General features: G+C 43.1%; 1 protein-coding gene across 1 annotated transcript in view; it reads left to right on the top strand.

Moving 5' to 3' along the window:
• The first annotated feature begins 395 nt into the window (after window positions 1-395).
• Window positions 396-15,405, top strand: part of LOC137176749 (methyl-CpG-binding domain protein 5-like) — a 28,861-nt gene continuing 13,851 nt past the window's right edge. Inside the window, exons 1-5 of the mRNA XM_067582649.1 lie at window positions 396-471; window positions 6,971-7,601; window positions 10,003-10,105; window positions 12,067-12,238; window positions 12,969-15,371. Coding sequence (XP_067438750.1) covers window positions 7,489-7,601; window positions 10,003-10,105; window positions 12,067-12,238; window positions 12,969-15,371 — 2,791 coding nt within the window. The 5' untranslated portion in view covers window positions 396-471; window positions 6,971-7,488. The remainder of the gene's footprint in view (window positions 472-6,970; window positions 7,602-10,002; window positions 10,106-12,066; window positions 12,239-12,968; window positions 15,372-15,405) is intronic.

Below are 15,405 nucleotides of genomic sequence, written 5' to 3'. Positions count from 1 at the left end.
AGTTTAAGGATTTTAACAAGATAATTTAACTTTTTTGTGGAAAACCCATATCAGACACAAATTATTATTCAAAGTAGAGTATTGTATATACATTTTAAAACATGCCTGGAGGTGATCTTTACGTCTAGTAAGTGAAATAAAAGAGACATTTAACTATCCTTCATTCTGGGACACTTGAAGCTCCTGTAGGGGCCCCTGTGGACCACCAGAATCCAGTTTGAGACCCATTATTACAGGCTGTGTCTTTGCATGTGTCACCCCCGCCATGAAACCAGTTGTGTCCTTGTTCTGTTGATAATTTTGGTCTCAACTTTTGCCTTTGCAGGGCTCATGTATATCTGAGCTCTGGGGGGAAACTGTGCATCACCTCTCCCATCTGCTGGCTGCCTCTGCCGCGCATGCCCAGTGCGGCTCTCCATCATTTCCAATATCCCAGTGTAGGAGAAGCAGCAGAGGCAGAGAGCTAAATGGGTAGGCTGCTTATTCTTATTTTTCTTATGCTCAGAAACGTACCGTTGCTTGCACAGTTCACTGTTTCAGCACCGGTACGCATTCGCTGGGATGCCCGGGTAAGAACGGAGTGTTTACGGCTTGGTTTGACGCAGACAGAAACGTTAGTCTCTCTCTTCTTCTCTCTCTCTGCAAACGCAACGGCTGTTAGCTCGCATGCTAAGCTAACCCGTGCTAACTCGGCCTCCTTTGGCCTCCTTTGGCTTTGAAACCCTGACGCGGGCCTAGCTGCTTTTTACTTCGACAATTTGAAGTCGGAATCTCGGCTGCGGGTCCTCAACGTGCACGACCCCGGTTACGGTTCGCCAATTAAATGCTTAAACGTTATTAGCTTAGCCGAGCTCGCCCTCTAATTCATTTTCGTTACAACGAGCTAGCTGGCTAGCTGACGCTTGGCATGCTAACCCCCAGCTAGTTCTGAAGCTGTGTCCAATGCATCAAAAAGCAGCCAGACAAGACTGATTTTGCTTGTTGACACGGTCACTTGTTAACGCGGAGGCCTCCAGGTGATGAGTTTTAGCCGCACATCTCGCCCTGTGATGAACTAAACAACCTTAAACGCCAGACATCCAAGACATTTGTCGTTAAAACGTTAATAAAGCAACACTTGGCACAGTTTGATAGGCAGCCCTGGCTAATGTTCACCAAGCTAATTGGCTATCATCTAACGTGTAGGTTGTTTTGGGGATGTCATGCTCTCCAGTTTGCAGGAGAAAAGTCTTGTCATGTAGCCAACGAGACGGCCAGCTTGTGTAGCTGTCAACTTTGAAGTCTGGTGCAGGACAATATGGCTAATTTACTCCTAAAGCTAACCTTAGCCAAGTTAACGTGTCTCCAGTTAGATTTAAAACGCTAGATTGAGACTGAAAGGGTTTAATGTAGCCTGCTAGTAGTGTAGTCCATTGAGGTGTTGCACAGTTTGTGTCATATTTATCATGCCTTGATTTACGCTCCACACACTGTGCATGCTTTGTGCAGATAACTTGCATTGCTGCTCTCCCCTGTCTTGTTTTATTTGACAATATATATGACAGACCCTGTTCACTTATAGCACTAAATGTACTTGAGGAGATATGTTCACAGGCGCTGAGCTCTAAATACAGGCGTAAAATACACCTAAAATGGATTTGGGTCTGTTTTCAGAGGTTGTCATGGACATTTGCAACTGTAAACGGTTTCTCACCTTACCTACCTGACTTTATAATGTGCATATAACATTATAAACCTCCCAAATGCTGTCTGTCTTCAAGGTGACGGACCAAATAGCGCAAATGTAAGCAAAATCTGATCATAAATAGTCCCTTGAATGCATTCAAGATCACTTCTGATACTTGTAACCTGTCCATTTCAGCTGGGTATAAACAGTATCTTTGTCAATGTATACTTGGTTTTAATAGAGCCTAAGATAGAGCTAAGAGTGTGACCTTAAATCACATTGAGGCAGGTTAAGTTGTGCCTGCTTCGAGGCACATCTAGGGTCAGCAAATGAGAATGTGTAACATTGATTTCACAGGTCTGAAAACGGCCATCCCCTAGCTTTCATCGCTTCTAATTGGCTTTATTTGTTTGGCACGGAAGAAACACAGTAAAGAGTTATGGTGTCCCGTTGGATGCGGGGTTAGAGAATTTACTACAATCTAAATGTTGGTAAACTTGTGTTCTGCTACAGGCATCATTTTGAACGTCTTGTTCTGATCTAAATCTAGAGCGGGTGAAGTTTGTCAGCTGCTGTGACCAGTAGATAAAAAGTTTGTTTTCTTGTTCTGGTCAAGATTCAAGTCAATTAAAAGTGTTTATTGGTTGGATAGACCTTTTATTACGGCAAAGTAAATCTGAACATTAAGCTCCAGTGATCCTCTAATAAATAAAGAGCTGTTACGGCGCAATAATTTTACTGTAAATAGCAAAACATACTGAATATCACATTACCAGCACTTTTTAATGATACTAAGACGTGAGATAAAGAAATCCGCATCTTCACCATGTAATGAAATGCAGACGAGCTACTTGGTCTGATCACATTCTTTGAAATTTGGACATTAAGAGAGAATGTTTTCATTTACATAAACTGCCATCTTTAATGGACTGCAAATTCAGTTACCCATGAACCTTTGGCTGTGGTTCCACTTGTCATTTTGATGTGACTTCTTATCTAAAATATTTATTTCCCTTCTTTCTACATTGCTGTACGTCTCCAGCGGCTGTATTTACATCTGTTTCTGCATAGACTTTTTTTTTTTTCCCACAAGTCCTCTTCTTGATCTGCTTGTATGAAGTTTGCAGCTGGATTGAGTCCAAAACTGTGAAGAATTCCCATTTTGTGTGCCAACCCCCCCCTCCCCAACGGTGGTGCGTCTCTTCCTTAATTTTATATTTTAATGTTGGGGGGGGATGAGAAAAATCAAATAGATCAGATTTACTTTCTTATGTGCGACAGATTGTATGAGCCTCACACTATTTCTGCAGTCTTGTCTCAAATGGCAGACATCAGTGACTCTGCAGTGACGTTGTCAGGCTCCACATTACTCTCCTTGTCGTTTATTAAGGGCATCCCGCCCCAACATCATTTGTGATGACAAAACAGTAGCAACAACAACAGCACACGCTGAGGACGAAGGGAAACTGTTTGTTACGGGATTCATATTTAGTATAACCTCTCTTTTTTTTTTATTCCTGAGCCTATGTGTCATGAATAAAATCCTTTATGTGATTAAGAAAAGTTGACAAGTGGACCCGTTGCCTTTAGGAGTCACAGGTATCCTCGGGGTTTGGCGTCAACATGCTACAGATGGACTGAAATGGTGTTCCAGTGCTGCAAAATAATTCATTTTATTTCACCATTTTCTTTCTTCTAGCAGTGATTACGGAGCTGTTTGAAAATATTGTATCTCCTCTAATCATTGCTATGCCTTCTTGGCACATTACCGAACTCATACATGGTCCACGGCTTCTTCTTGTGATAATGATGTGCACCCAGCAGCCTTGAAAAATATCCTTCTATCTGTCTTTTTTTATGATTCACTCTGACATAATGCCATCTAGGTTTGCGTTTTGTAGTAATTTAATCCTGCTCTGCTGTTACGTTCGCTTTTGTTGCATTAAAGCGTCAAAAAATACAAATGTTTTCAATCTTAAAACAAAAAAAAGCTGTGAGTAAATATCCCAATATTCATTCAGATCAAGGTCTAATCTTGATTAAAAACTAACTAACCTAAGCTGAGCCACAGCCAGTGACGATCACTCAACGCATCCTGCAGCTACTTCACAGTAAATCCTCTTCCCTGCAGGGCGTTTACTGTGAAGCGGCTGCAGAAAGTGTTAGGAGTGTATTAACAACATGGCAAACATGGTCAGCTACTTTCACTCTGTACCTGTGCTTTGTCTCCATGATTGAGGTTTTATTTTTACTTTACTTTTTTACCTCAGGTGATACAGTTGTACAAAGCACTCTGGCGATCCACCATAGATTTAGAAAACACTATCATAGCTGCAAGCTGCAAAGCAACCACACAGGATGAATAATCCACTTTAGGATCGGGTTTTGATGTACCCACAATGCCCTGAGTTTGAGCACCTTTCTGCTCTTCTCTGCCTTTTCTCCCTCTCTGTCTGTGGCTCTCTTGTTGCTGTGTGCAATAAATGCGAAAAAGGCCAAAAACGTAATCTTAAAAAAAGATCAGCCAGCAATAAAAGGTTACAGATTAGTAGGTGCCGTGTGTAATTTGGATATGGTAGTTGTTGAGAGTCAGGAAATGGTGGAGAGAAATGAGCAGTAAAATGGTAAAAGTTGAGATTTAAATTTGTGCTTTCACATTAGCAGCGTAGCAGATTCAGGGAGTGTTTTTTTTTTGTTTGTTTGTTTTTTTTTTGCCAACCTTTTTGACAAAGGTTGAGATGAAAACGTTTGGCGAAGGCACCTCTGTAAGCTTTAATCAAAATGTCTTTGGTTTGAATCTGGTCCAGACTTTGGCTGCACATTACTTCCCTCTCTCCAAACCGTTTCTGTGTCTCTCCGCTATATCATAACAATGAAAAGACAAAATATCGAATAAAAACCTTTTAAAATAAGGGTGAAACCTTTGTCACAGCCTGAGACATCCTCAAACAACAGTGCTGCAGTTGTTGGGGAAAATAATTAGTTTTTTCCTCCAACGTGAGCACAATAATAGAAATTATGTTTTTCTCTGTTACCTCTGCATTTTCCAAACAGGGAGTTACAAATGAGATTTTAACGATGTGGTGGTTTCTCTGATAGGATGCTACGCACCTCTCCTGACATGATGAGGTGCGACTGTTGCTGCGTATTTCCAGATAAACAGCATACATCTAACTGCTGCCTCTTTTTTTTTTTTTTTTTTTTTTTTTACTGTGCCACGGTTAGCACAACCCTCCTTACCTCTCTTCCTCTGTGGTGGTGTCGCTGGGTTTGGTCTCAGCAGCTCACAGGGCAGTTATGAGTCAGCAGCACCAGCGGCTGAGAGGAGGCTTTGCATGGAGCTCCGTCACTCACAGACTGAACTGTGCCTGATTTACCACCCTTGATGGGCTTGTACCTGTGATTGAAATTCATTTTCTGAGAGAGGAGGAAAAACTGCCAATATTGCTGCATAAAAATTAAATGGCATTTTTTTTGTTGTCTTGCCATATTGTCATAATTTGATGAGAAAATATTTCAGTATGACAGTTTAATGTATAATAAGTTGTATTCGAAACCTACAATTTCTGAATATTAACATAAGAAGCGTTTTAGTAAAAATATGCAGTTATCCTGAGATGATCTGCAAGATTGTCATTTGGGCCACTTAAGACTTCTCTTCATTGATCAGTGCTGGCTATATAAATATACAGACTGTATAAAATATGTATTAAAAAGCTTGGTGAAAACGGCGGTAGCCATTCCTACAAACCACCAAATAAACCAAAGCAAACAGATTGAGTTGCTAAAACCCTCGCCAGAAGTATGTCTTGTGCTGTATTATGTAGGAAAATAATAATAAATTTCAGATTACTTTTGCCAATACAATATAATATCTGAAAACTTGGATCATAATCAAAAGCAAGAAAAACTCGATTCAATTTAATGAGCTGAGTCCGATGTTTGATGGTTTTAACATGCTATTGTATTCGTAAGACAACTTGTGATGTACACCACAACAAAAATATCCTTGTGACTATTGTGATAATGATTTAAACCATTTTGCCCAACACATATGAAGTGGAAATAACCAGTAGGCTACTATAATTGGATGTAGGCTACAAACAGGGTTAGTTACAGTTCACATTTAAACCGGCACTGGTACCCAACGGTACCTTTTGTCCGTACTTAACTTTCTCTGTGATAACAACTTAATTTCAGTTGTAAAAAATAAGTCTAAACTTCTCAATTTCAACATATTTATTTAGAACGTTTTGTTATGTAAGGTAAAATAAACAATAATAAATTAATAATAAACAAGGGAAATTAAGTTGTTTAGGCTACCTGTTGGAGATGTGCTGTTTGCTGGAAATGCACTTAAAGCTTGTCGTCTGCAGCTCTTCATCAAACGTCATCATCACTGTGGTTGTTTCTGCTTGTAGTGTTCTCCTCTCCACTATTTCTACTCGCTGAACAAATAGCTCCAAATATCTCCAAATCTTGTTGAGTTGACTTGTTTTTTCATTGAAGAATAGCACTGCTAACGAAGCTCTGCTAACTCAACGATAAACACATTTCATTTCCAATAAGTTCCTTAAAATACAAGTTTTCTGTTAGTCAGTGAAAAGCTTTTAATACGAAGCAGCAGGAAATGTTTTCATCAGCAGTAACTTAACACAACTCCGATACAGCTGAAAGCAATAAGGAAACAGTAAAATAACGCTGATATCTGAAAGTACAAACAAGAACACAGGAGAGAATTTTTGCATGTGTTGGTAAACTAGGAGGACTTTTTTGAAAGGCTCATAAGGAATCTCACCAATATTTATTTGAATGCACATCACAACCCACTCCCAAGGTATCAAAATTTGGCACTGATTGATCTAACATGAATAAGTATTCAGTAGTACCGATGTAATTTGGTTGGTATCCTTAAAGTACAGAGTTCGGTACCCAACCCTAGCTACAGACAAGTAAATAAATGTAATTGTGTAAAAGTCAGTGTGTGTGGTGGCTGGCAAGAGACTGACCAGTATCAAGGCTGTAAATAACCAAGATGTCCTGTGGTTGCCAGATTATGTTTTTGTGACTATTTTTTACCATTCAAAACAGCTTCTCCAACAAGAATTTAGCATAGCGTTTTGCACTCATAACAGAGAATAGATAAATGGTGATAAATGAAAACATTGGTTTCAGATATTTAAGAGGCTTTTATACAACTTATTTCTCCATTTCCCAGAGCAGATCAAATCACTGACAAAGAAAATGGATTGCACTGACCACTAATTCATTGTTGCGCGTTTCTCTTCTCTTCTACCCACACAGGAACCATGGGAATACCACTACCCAACTGCGTTTGGGAACCAATATGTTGAACACATTCTACTAGTCCAGCTGAGGGGCGGTATTCTGGGCGGCAAAAGACAAATTAATAATAAAGGACTCTTGTGAAAGCACAGCGCACGCCGACTCCAGATCCTCACCTTTTCAGCCAGCATCTTCGAGTCGGATGGCTCTGAATGACAAGATGCAGTAATGGAAGTCCACGTGCCATTCAGCACTGTAGCCATGAAGCAGCTAAAAGGGTAGGGTCTCCCGTGAGCTCGCCTCACCCTACCCGACCACCCACCCACCCACCCACCCACCCACCTACCATCCCATCAGCTCCATCTGAGAGCAGAGTCCCATTGAAGGATAATCCTGCAGCCCTACCCATCTCCTCAACCCTCCCACCTTCACCTCCACCACGGCATTGGAAGACGAACATGACGTGCATTGCGAAGACACTGGTTGATGTCTGATATATATACCTCTGAGGTGTCGAGCGTAAAACCAGTGGAGCAATGAATGGCGGAAAGGACTGTGAGGCAGGAGATGAGAGGCAGGCCGTCCCTGTCCAGGTCCCCATTGGCTGGCAGCGCAAGGCGGAGCAAGGCGGAGGGGTCGTATACATAAGGTAGGAAGAATTAATCAAAGAATTAATCAAACGGGTTCGAGAGCAAGCAGGTCCGCTACACGAGGTTAACAGATTGAGTACACAGGAATATATATGGGGAAATAAATCAAAAAACAATCTGTTTGCTTTATGGATGAATTTGATTATTTTCTTCATTCATTGATTAGTTGTTTGGTCCACAAATTTTCAGAAAATAGTGAAATTGTAGGGTTTTGTTTGTCCGACCAACATACAAAGATATTAAACTATTAAACTAACTTCAACTAATTGACTAATCATTTCAGTTCTAATTTTTTTTTTTAAAAATGGTGCAACTGAAGCAGAGTTTTGACCTAGAAAAATTGGCTTTTTGACAAAGTAATTGGCAATACTGTATCTGAATATGATAGTGCCAAAAAAGCAAACTGAACTGAAAAATAAGATATGTATTTTTGACATTTACTTAATGACTTTCCATCATTTTGATGTCTTCAAATTGCTCATTGTGTCCAACAGCAATCCAAAATCCAATAAAATTAAAAAATGTCTTTTTACATTGATATAAAATCGAGGAACGACAATAATCTCACATCTGAGAAACTGGAACCAGAGATAGTTTCACAACTTAACCTTGATAAATGATTTGAATGAATGATCAATTTAGCTTATTTATCAACTAATTGTATCATCATCACTAGTTTATAATGTGGCAAAAGGTTGTGTTTACTGTCCTCACCATGATAGAGTTTCTCTAACTGATGGGCTGTGCAGGAGATGAACAGAAACATGATGTTGCTCACAGTGTGGAGTCATGGGTATTTCCTTAACTACTCTGGTGAAGCTGTAGTTTACTTGGCATCTACCAGTATTATCTTAACCGTATTGTACTTTTAGAGTCTGTTGTTGACATGACAATATGTGGTCCCTTGATACAAGTAAACTGCAGCCCACATGTTTGCCTGGACACGAAAATAACACATTGTGGTTTTTCTATTGACTCCTTTAAGAAACCATTCATTTACGAAACCCAGTCCTCTGGAAGAGTTATGACTTTGACTAATGAGTTGGATCCTTTACCAGTCATCGTGTCATGTAGACTGGAAGTTGGTGTCCTTCCCGGCACATGAACATCAACATGTGTATTTACCAGCCACAATGAACTAAAGCAGTTGGCTGGTGTCAAGTTTATTTTGGGTATTGGAAAGAATCCTGTCTACTTCTGTGACCGTGGCCTGATACTGTCACTGCACACTTGTATTTGCTCATGTTCTTTTAAATCGAATGTGTGCGTTTGCTTCAGGGATGTGCGACTGTAGATACTCCACGTTTTATATTTTCACAGCAGCAGTGACTGATGATTCAGTCACTGGTTGTTTTTTCGAATCATGGGTGTATATGTTTGATAAGGACAACCAATGGTACATACTGTTCTTTATTCATTGGTGGCAACTTTAAAACGTTTCACCAGAGGTATTTTTCAGGTTTTTGCCAACCCTTCTCGAACACAAAGCCCCCTCTCATTTCTCATAGGTTAAAACAGCTTTGCTGCAGCTGTGACCTCCCGATCACATTCCTAATGTTTACCTTAGTCCTTCAAGATAGCTGGTATTAATAGCTTTATAGTTAAGTTAAATAAAGAACCGCCAAATTTATCACTTATATGGAAACATTACATGAGAATGTTAATGTTTTATATCTTAATGTTTGGTATATTTACTCACCTGCCAAAATGAACGAAAGGAAGAAAGACTGGACTAATTATGTAATTTTCCAGCTGTAGAGAGATATATCCAAGCAATATTCATTCAAGAAATATTCATTAGTGCTGGGGTTTGAGTGATTTATTGATTTTCAGATAAACTGGACAACTTTTGGCTTTTTATTCAAAAAGATACTGTCTAGTCACTGTCCACTGCCAATATGTTACAGGCTCATCTTTCCTCATAGGCACTGATAATGTTTTCAGTTTTCTTTTAATTCAGATGGATGGTGATTTAAGTAATTCCACTGTGAGGTAGGACTATGAAGGTGGAGGATTTTACTGTTTGATTTCATGGTTGCAAGCCTGTAAAACCTGCCTCAAGGAGCTGCTAACCCACCTAAAAAAAAAATAATTTGTACGTCTGTCAGTGGAGCATTTCGGAGTGCCTTGGTTTCTTTTCCTCTTCTGAGTCTTTTCCATTCTGTCAGGAATAAAATAGTGGTGGGAGCATTAAACCTTTATAATATTTCCGCAAAAAATATTCAGTTTAATGCAAAAATATTACTGTGTTCAGGAGCTTCAGTCCAGAAATATTGAATGGTATTCAAAAACCTATTTTGGAAATTCAAATAAGTGCTGCAATACATAATGTCACAAAAGGAGTATTTTGTTAGGAAACATCACCAGCTTTAGCTCACATTTGTGTTTTTCTGTGTGCAGTCCCAGTGGCTCGGTGCTGTCCAGCTTGGAGCAGGTGAAGACCTACCTGCTGACAGATGGAACCTGCAAATGCGGCCTGGAGTGCCCACTCATCCTCCACAAGGTAATTTTTTTTTTGTCCTGATTCATTTAAACACAGGAGCTGGGTGCAGATTTTAAAGCTGCCTCTTAACTGTGCTCCATAAAGCACCCTAATTAGAGATTATGGTGGAAGTCTCTATCCGCAAATTACACTAAAATGCTGCTATTCAAAAATTACAGCTGAACAAGGGCCCCTATCCAGACTAAAAACAGTTGATCAAACCTAAATGTGCATTAGCTGGTATTTCTGTTCTCAAAATGATGATCGCTGTTCATTGTAAGGTGATTGAGAAGAAAAATGAAACCGTGTGAGCTATAAGTCATTTCAAGCGTGCCGCAGCAGACGACACCAGGCGTGATTTTGGTTTAGTTTGAGGGATCATGTGTTTGATCCCATCCCCGCTGTTAGAAGACACTGGTTGAAATGCAGTGTAATATTAAAAAGCCACATTTGTAAGGAGAAGAATTTGCTAAAGACGTGATATTCTTGGTTTCACTACAGTCAAATTTCACAGACTTTGCTTGAGATCCACATCAAGTCATACGTGACATTTCACAAGCCTCATATCATTTTATGGATTATTGGTTTGTTTATATAATTAATGCTATTTAACAGCTTGTTTCATCAGGTAATAGCTTGTAACAACTGATTGGTGTTTGGAGCAGATTTGATGATGTTGGTTATCAGGGAAGGTTTAACTTCTTATACATTTGCACTTCCTGCAAGTCACTGAGAATGAGTCTCACCAGATACATGATATTAATGTAGAGCAGACAGTCAGCTCTTGATGTGTCTTGGCTTCAAAATAGGACTCCTTACATGCGTGACATATTTGACTGCAGCTACAGAGGGAGGAAAGGGATAGAGGGAGGAATGAGGAGGAAGTGGTGTCACACTAGTCAAACAAAGGTGAAAACGACTTCTGACAGGCTGTATTTAAAATGATCTTTTGAGTATCAAAAAGTCACCCCTGTCAGCTTTAAAGGTAGCTGTAAAAAGTTTGTACTTTTGTCCTTCATGGAGCCTGGTGGCTGCAGTCAGCTTTAATTCATGTCGTATTACAATGGATTCCATTAGTGACCGTTGTCACGGTGTAAAAAAGTATAAAAATGTCCATAGAAAGTTCTCAAACCTCTCCTGCAGCATAATCCACCTCGCCACACTCGTTCCGTATGCTTGAAATGTATGAAATAAATTCAGGATGACCACTTCTGCCGATCTCTCTTTGAAGGACCAAACTGCAAATGTCGGGGTGTTGTGAGGCATCCGCTGCATCACATTACATAGGGTAATCCAACCGATTATCCATCTTGATGCTAAATTTGTCCCCAACACACCATGTCTGTCAGATCAGGCCATTAACAGGCTGATATTGTCTCATCTGGGAAAACTTTGACTTATCTGCTCTAATATTTATATTATAATGCAGCAGATGTAAACTCCAAAAACCCCCCGAAAGATTAGAAACTCGCCTGCCTGCTCTGAGACGTGCGTATAAAATTCTTAACTGTCATAAGACGTGGGATATTACTCCAAGCTGCTCAGGAGTGCCTCTGTCTATCTGTTTATCTGTGAGTTAGTTTATACACATTACAGTCTGCACTGTTTCCGGCACAGAGCCCCAAGAGACAAGAGTAAAGAAAATACAGTGTGCCCTTGTACACCTGGCTGTAATTTACATAATGTTTAAGTGTGGGCTGCTGCACATTCACATGGCACCATGAAGTGGCTCGGCAACCTTTTTAACTGCATGACGCCACCTCTGTTTTGGACCCACAGCATCTGTAAAATCTCCACAGTTTAATCCATCTTTTATATCTTTTCTAAAATAGTCACCTGAAATACAGATCTCTCTGATTTTACACATCCAATCGACAAACACAATTGACACTGCAGCTGTGAATTTATTGTTGTTATTATAAGTTGATAACAACGTTTTTCAGTTTATATACAAGTCACAAATCGCCTATGTTCTTCCTCAGGTGTTCAACTTCGACCCAGGGGCAGCTGTCAAGCAGAGGACAGCGGAGGATGTGAAAGCAGATGAAGATGTCACCAAACTCTGCATTCACAAGAGGAAGCTTCTGGCTGTGGCCACGCTGCACAGGAGCATGGAGACGCATCCACCACTCACGTTGACAAGTCCAGGGGGAGGTACGAGTACATGTAGATCCGCTAGCTCTAAAATCTATGTTTCAGTTTGATGGCAGCTGGCAGACACATAAAGTTTCATAGATAATTAGATGCAAGTTGGTTGCTGGTGCTCCTATTTGCAGTAACATTTTATGTGTTTCTGCTGAGCGTAGAAATAGCAGCAGCCAGTCAATTATTGGTAAAATTTGACTGGTAATTTAGCCCACATTACCAGTTTGGTTGATCTCTTGAATGTTAATTATATTATATTTGAATCAACTACATACAGAGTCATTGTAGATTTGGGTGTTCATGCTTATTTTCAAAAATTCTAAAACATATCTGATTGCTTTTAGGCTTAATGTTTTTTTTTTTCCTCTCAATAGCTGATGTGCTCAGAATAATGTTCTAGAGATCAAGCAGTGGTTCGCTAGCCACTGTTCCCTGTACATCATCATTTTTTAATCCTGATCCTGGGCTACCGCTGCCCTGCATGATATAGATGTTTCCTGAACCAACACACCTGATTCGAATGAATAGGTCACTGTCAGGCTTCTGCAGAGCTTGATGACGAGCTGATCATTTGAATCAGGTGTGTTGAAAGAGAAAAACATCTAAAACATGCAGGGCAGGGGTGCCCCAGGACCAGGATTGAAAAACATTGCTGTAGATAAAAATGACTTTAATGCCTCATATTTTGTCCAAGGTGTTGCTATTGATTTAACTTGAATGTATTTTGTTTGCCCTCAAGGTACGTCGTCTGTGGTCGCAGCGCATTCCACAACTCAACGGGCAATAAGGACTAAACCCCACGATGGCCTGCCCAATGCTGTTGGCCCAGACTGCAAGAATCCTTTCAAGATGATGATGGCAGCTGGACAGCAACAGCAGCGGCTGTATCCACCGCAGGAGATGGTTGGAGCACAGCAGTCAGAGCTCTATTCTGGGTACACCAGGCCTCAGAGGCTGGGCAGTGGGGAGCCAGGCCCCAAATCCCCTTACCGGGCGGGGTATGGTAGCATGCTGAGCCCACCTCCCTCCAGTGCTAAGCTGTATGGAGATGGCTCACAGTCTCCCAGTGCAGACACTCTGGGCAGCCCCGAGGGCTTTCCAAGGACCAATCCTTGTGGGTTTCCAGGAGCCGGCAGTCCCGGCTCAGCCTCCATCCATGGGAACTCTAGGACGCCTCTTTCCCCACCCAACGTGATGCTCCATGGCTCCCCTGCGGGCCAGCCATCCTGCGCCATGACAGGAAGGACTAGCACGCCCCTCTCCCCCACGGCCACTGCCAAAAGCCCTGTCATGAACATGAACATGCCACGGGGGAACTTCCCCCCTGGTATGGATATGCCCCGTGCCCCGTTCCACCATAAAACACAGCCCCCTGTGCATCCTGTACCTCCCCCTCCATCCATACAACCATCCTGTGCCCTGCAGAAAAGGCAACTGATGTCTGAAAAAGACCCCTTAGGCATCCTGGACCCCATCCCCAGCAAGCCTGTCAGCCAGTCCCCGGCCAGCGCCCCAAACCCCTCCAACTTCCAGCCTAACATCCACTCTCAGGTACCAGTGATGAATGTAAACATACCCCCTCCCGCCATTGTTCCCTTGCCAAGCAACTTACCTTTACCCACAGTGAAGCCTGGGCCTGTGGGGCATGGCGGCCATGTTCAAAGGACTCAACAGGGTGGTCCGGCTTCCTCCATGTCCCCTTCCCCTGTCACCTCCCCTGTCCACATGGTTGGACCCGCCCATGGGAGGATGGAGACCTCCCCCCATCGCTCACGCTCATCCTCCACCTCTTCTGACCATGGGAACTTCGCAATGCCCTCCGGGCACCAGGCCCCATGTGGCACCATGAAGGTCCCCCCTCGTTCCCCCAGGTCGGCTATGGGGTCTCCCAGGCCAGCCATGCCCTCCAGCCCCTCCACCAACAAAACTGACCCACTCCACCAGTACAAAGACTCCCAGCTGCTGTCCGGGATGGGAAACTCAATTGGCACCCAGCAGCACAGCAACCCCATGTACTCACCCACCTCTTCCTCCTCGTCATCATCCTCTCTGGCCACCCCCAGCGCTTCCCAGAAGGGCCACCCAGGACTCCTGGGGATGCCCCTCAACCAGATCCTCAACCAACAGAATGCTGCTTCCTTCCCCGCCAGCAGTCTCCTGTCAGCGGCAGCCAAAGCACAGCTAGCAAATCAAAATAAACTCAGCGCTGCTGGCAACAGCACTGCTGGCATGGCTGGTGGTGGTGTTGGTATGGCAGGCATGGGGGCAGGTGGTGGAGGTAATGGAGGGGGCGGTGGGCACCCTGGCTCTATGAGCGGCTCTCGAGGCATGGAGGGGCACAGCACTTTAAACCCCATGCTCCCGCCAAACTCCACCATGCTGCTTAACACTCCTGAAGGCCAGAGTGGTCGTGCGGCGCTGAGAGACAAGCTGATGGCCCAGCAGAGGGACCCGCTGCGCAAACGCAAGCAGTCATCAGGCAGTGCATCAGTAAACCATGACAACAGTAACAACATGGTCTACAACATGCTTAACAAACCAGGCATGGGAGGACCCCACATGCCAGGTCCCAGTGCCACTGAACAGCTGCGAAAAGTGGGCCGACTTGGAACCCTTCCCCCAAACACCTCCATGGCCCAGCTCCTCCAGTCCATGAGCTGCCAGAGCTCGCACAACATGGCTGGGAGCAGCCATCGTCCTGGCCTCAGTCCTGGTGCAGGGCCTGGTCCGCAAGGAGCTGCACAGCTGCACTACAGTGACACCACATCCATGGTCCCTGGAGGCCCTCAGCAGAACCTCCTCACCCAGCAGAGGCTGCGGGGCCCCAGTGACGCCATGCACTGCCAGAACTTGGACACCTCTGGGGGCCACCTGGGCTCTCGTCCAGGCCAGTTCCCCGACATGATGGCCCAGATGCAGGCCACGGCCATGAGTAACTGTGGGCCCATGGGGCCTGGCGGTGGACTGGTCGGCCCTGATGGCATGCCACTGGGACGCCCCAACACTAATCCCCCACCGCTGTCCCATTCCGGCCCTCACCCCTCACAGCAGAACCTCCTTCATAGTATAGGGCGGACTAACATGGTAGTGATGCCACATGGAGGTGGAGATGGAAGCTGTACGCAGACCATCTCTGACACAGGTGAGACATCTAAGCACTCTAGTACATCAGCTGC

This window comes from Thunnus thynnus, chromosome 24 (genome assembly GCF_963924715.1).
Source record: "Thunnus thynnus chromosome 24, fThuThy2.1, whole genome shotgun sequence".
Taxonomy (NCBI): Eukaryota; Metazoa; Chordata; class Actinopteri; order Scombriformes; family Scombridae; genus Thunnus; species Thunnus thynnus.
Note: the sequence above shows the minus strand (reverse complement) of the source record. Positions and strands in the feature narration are given on the sequence as shown.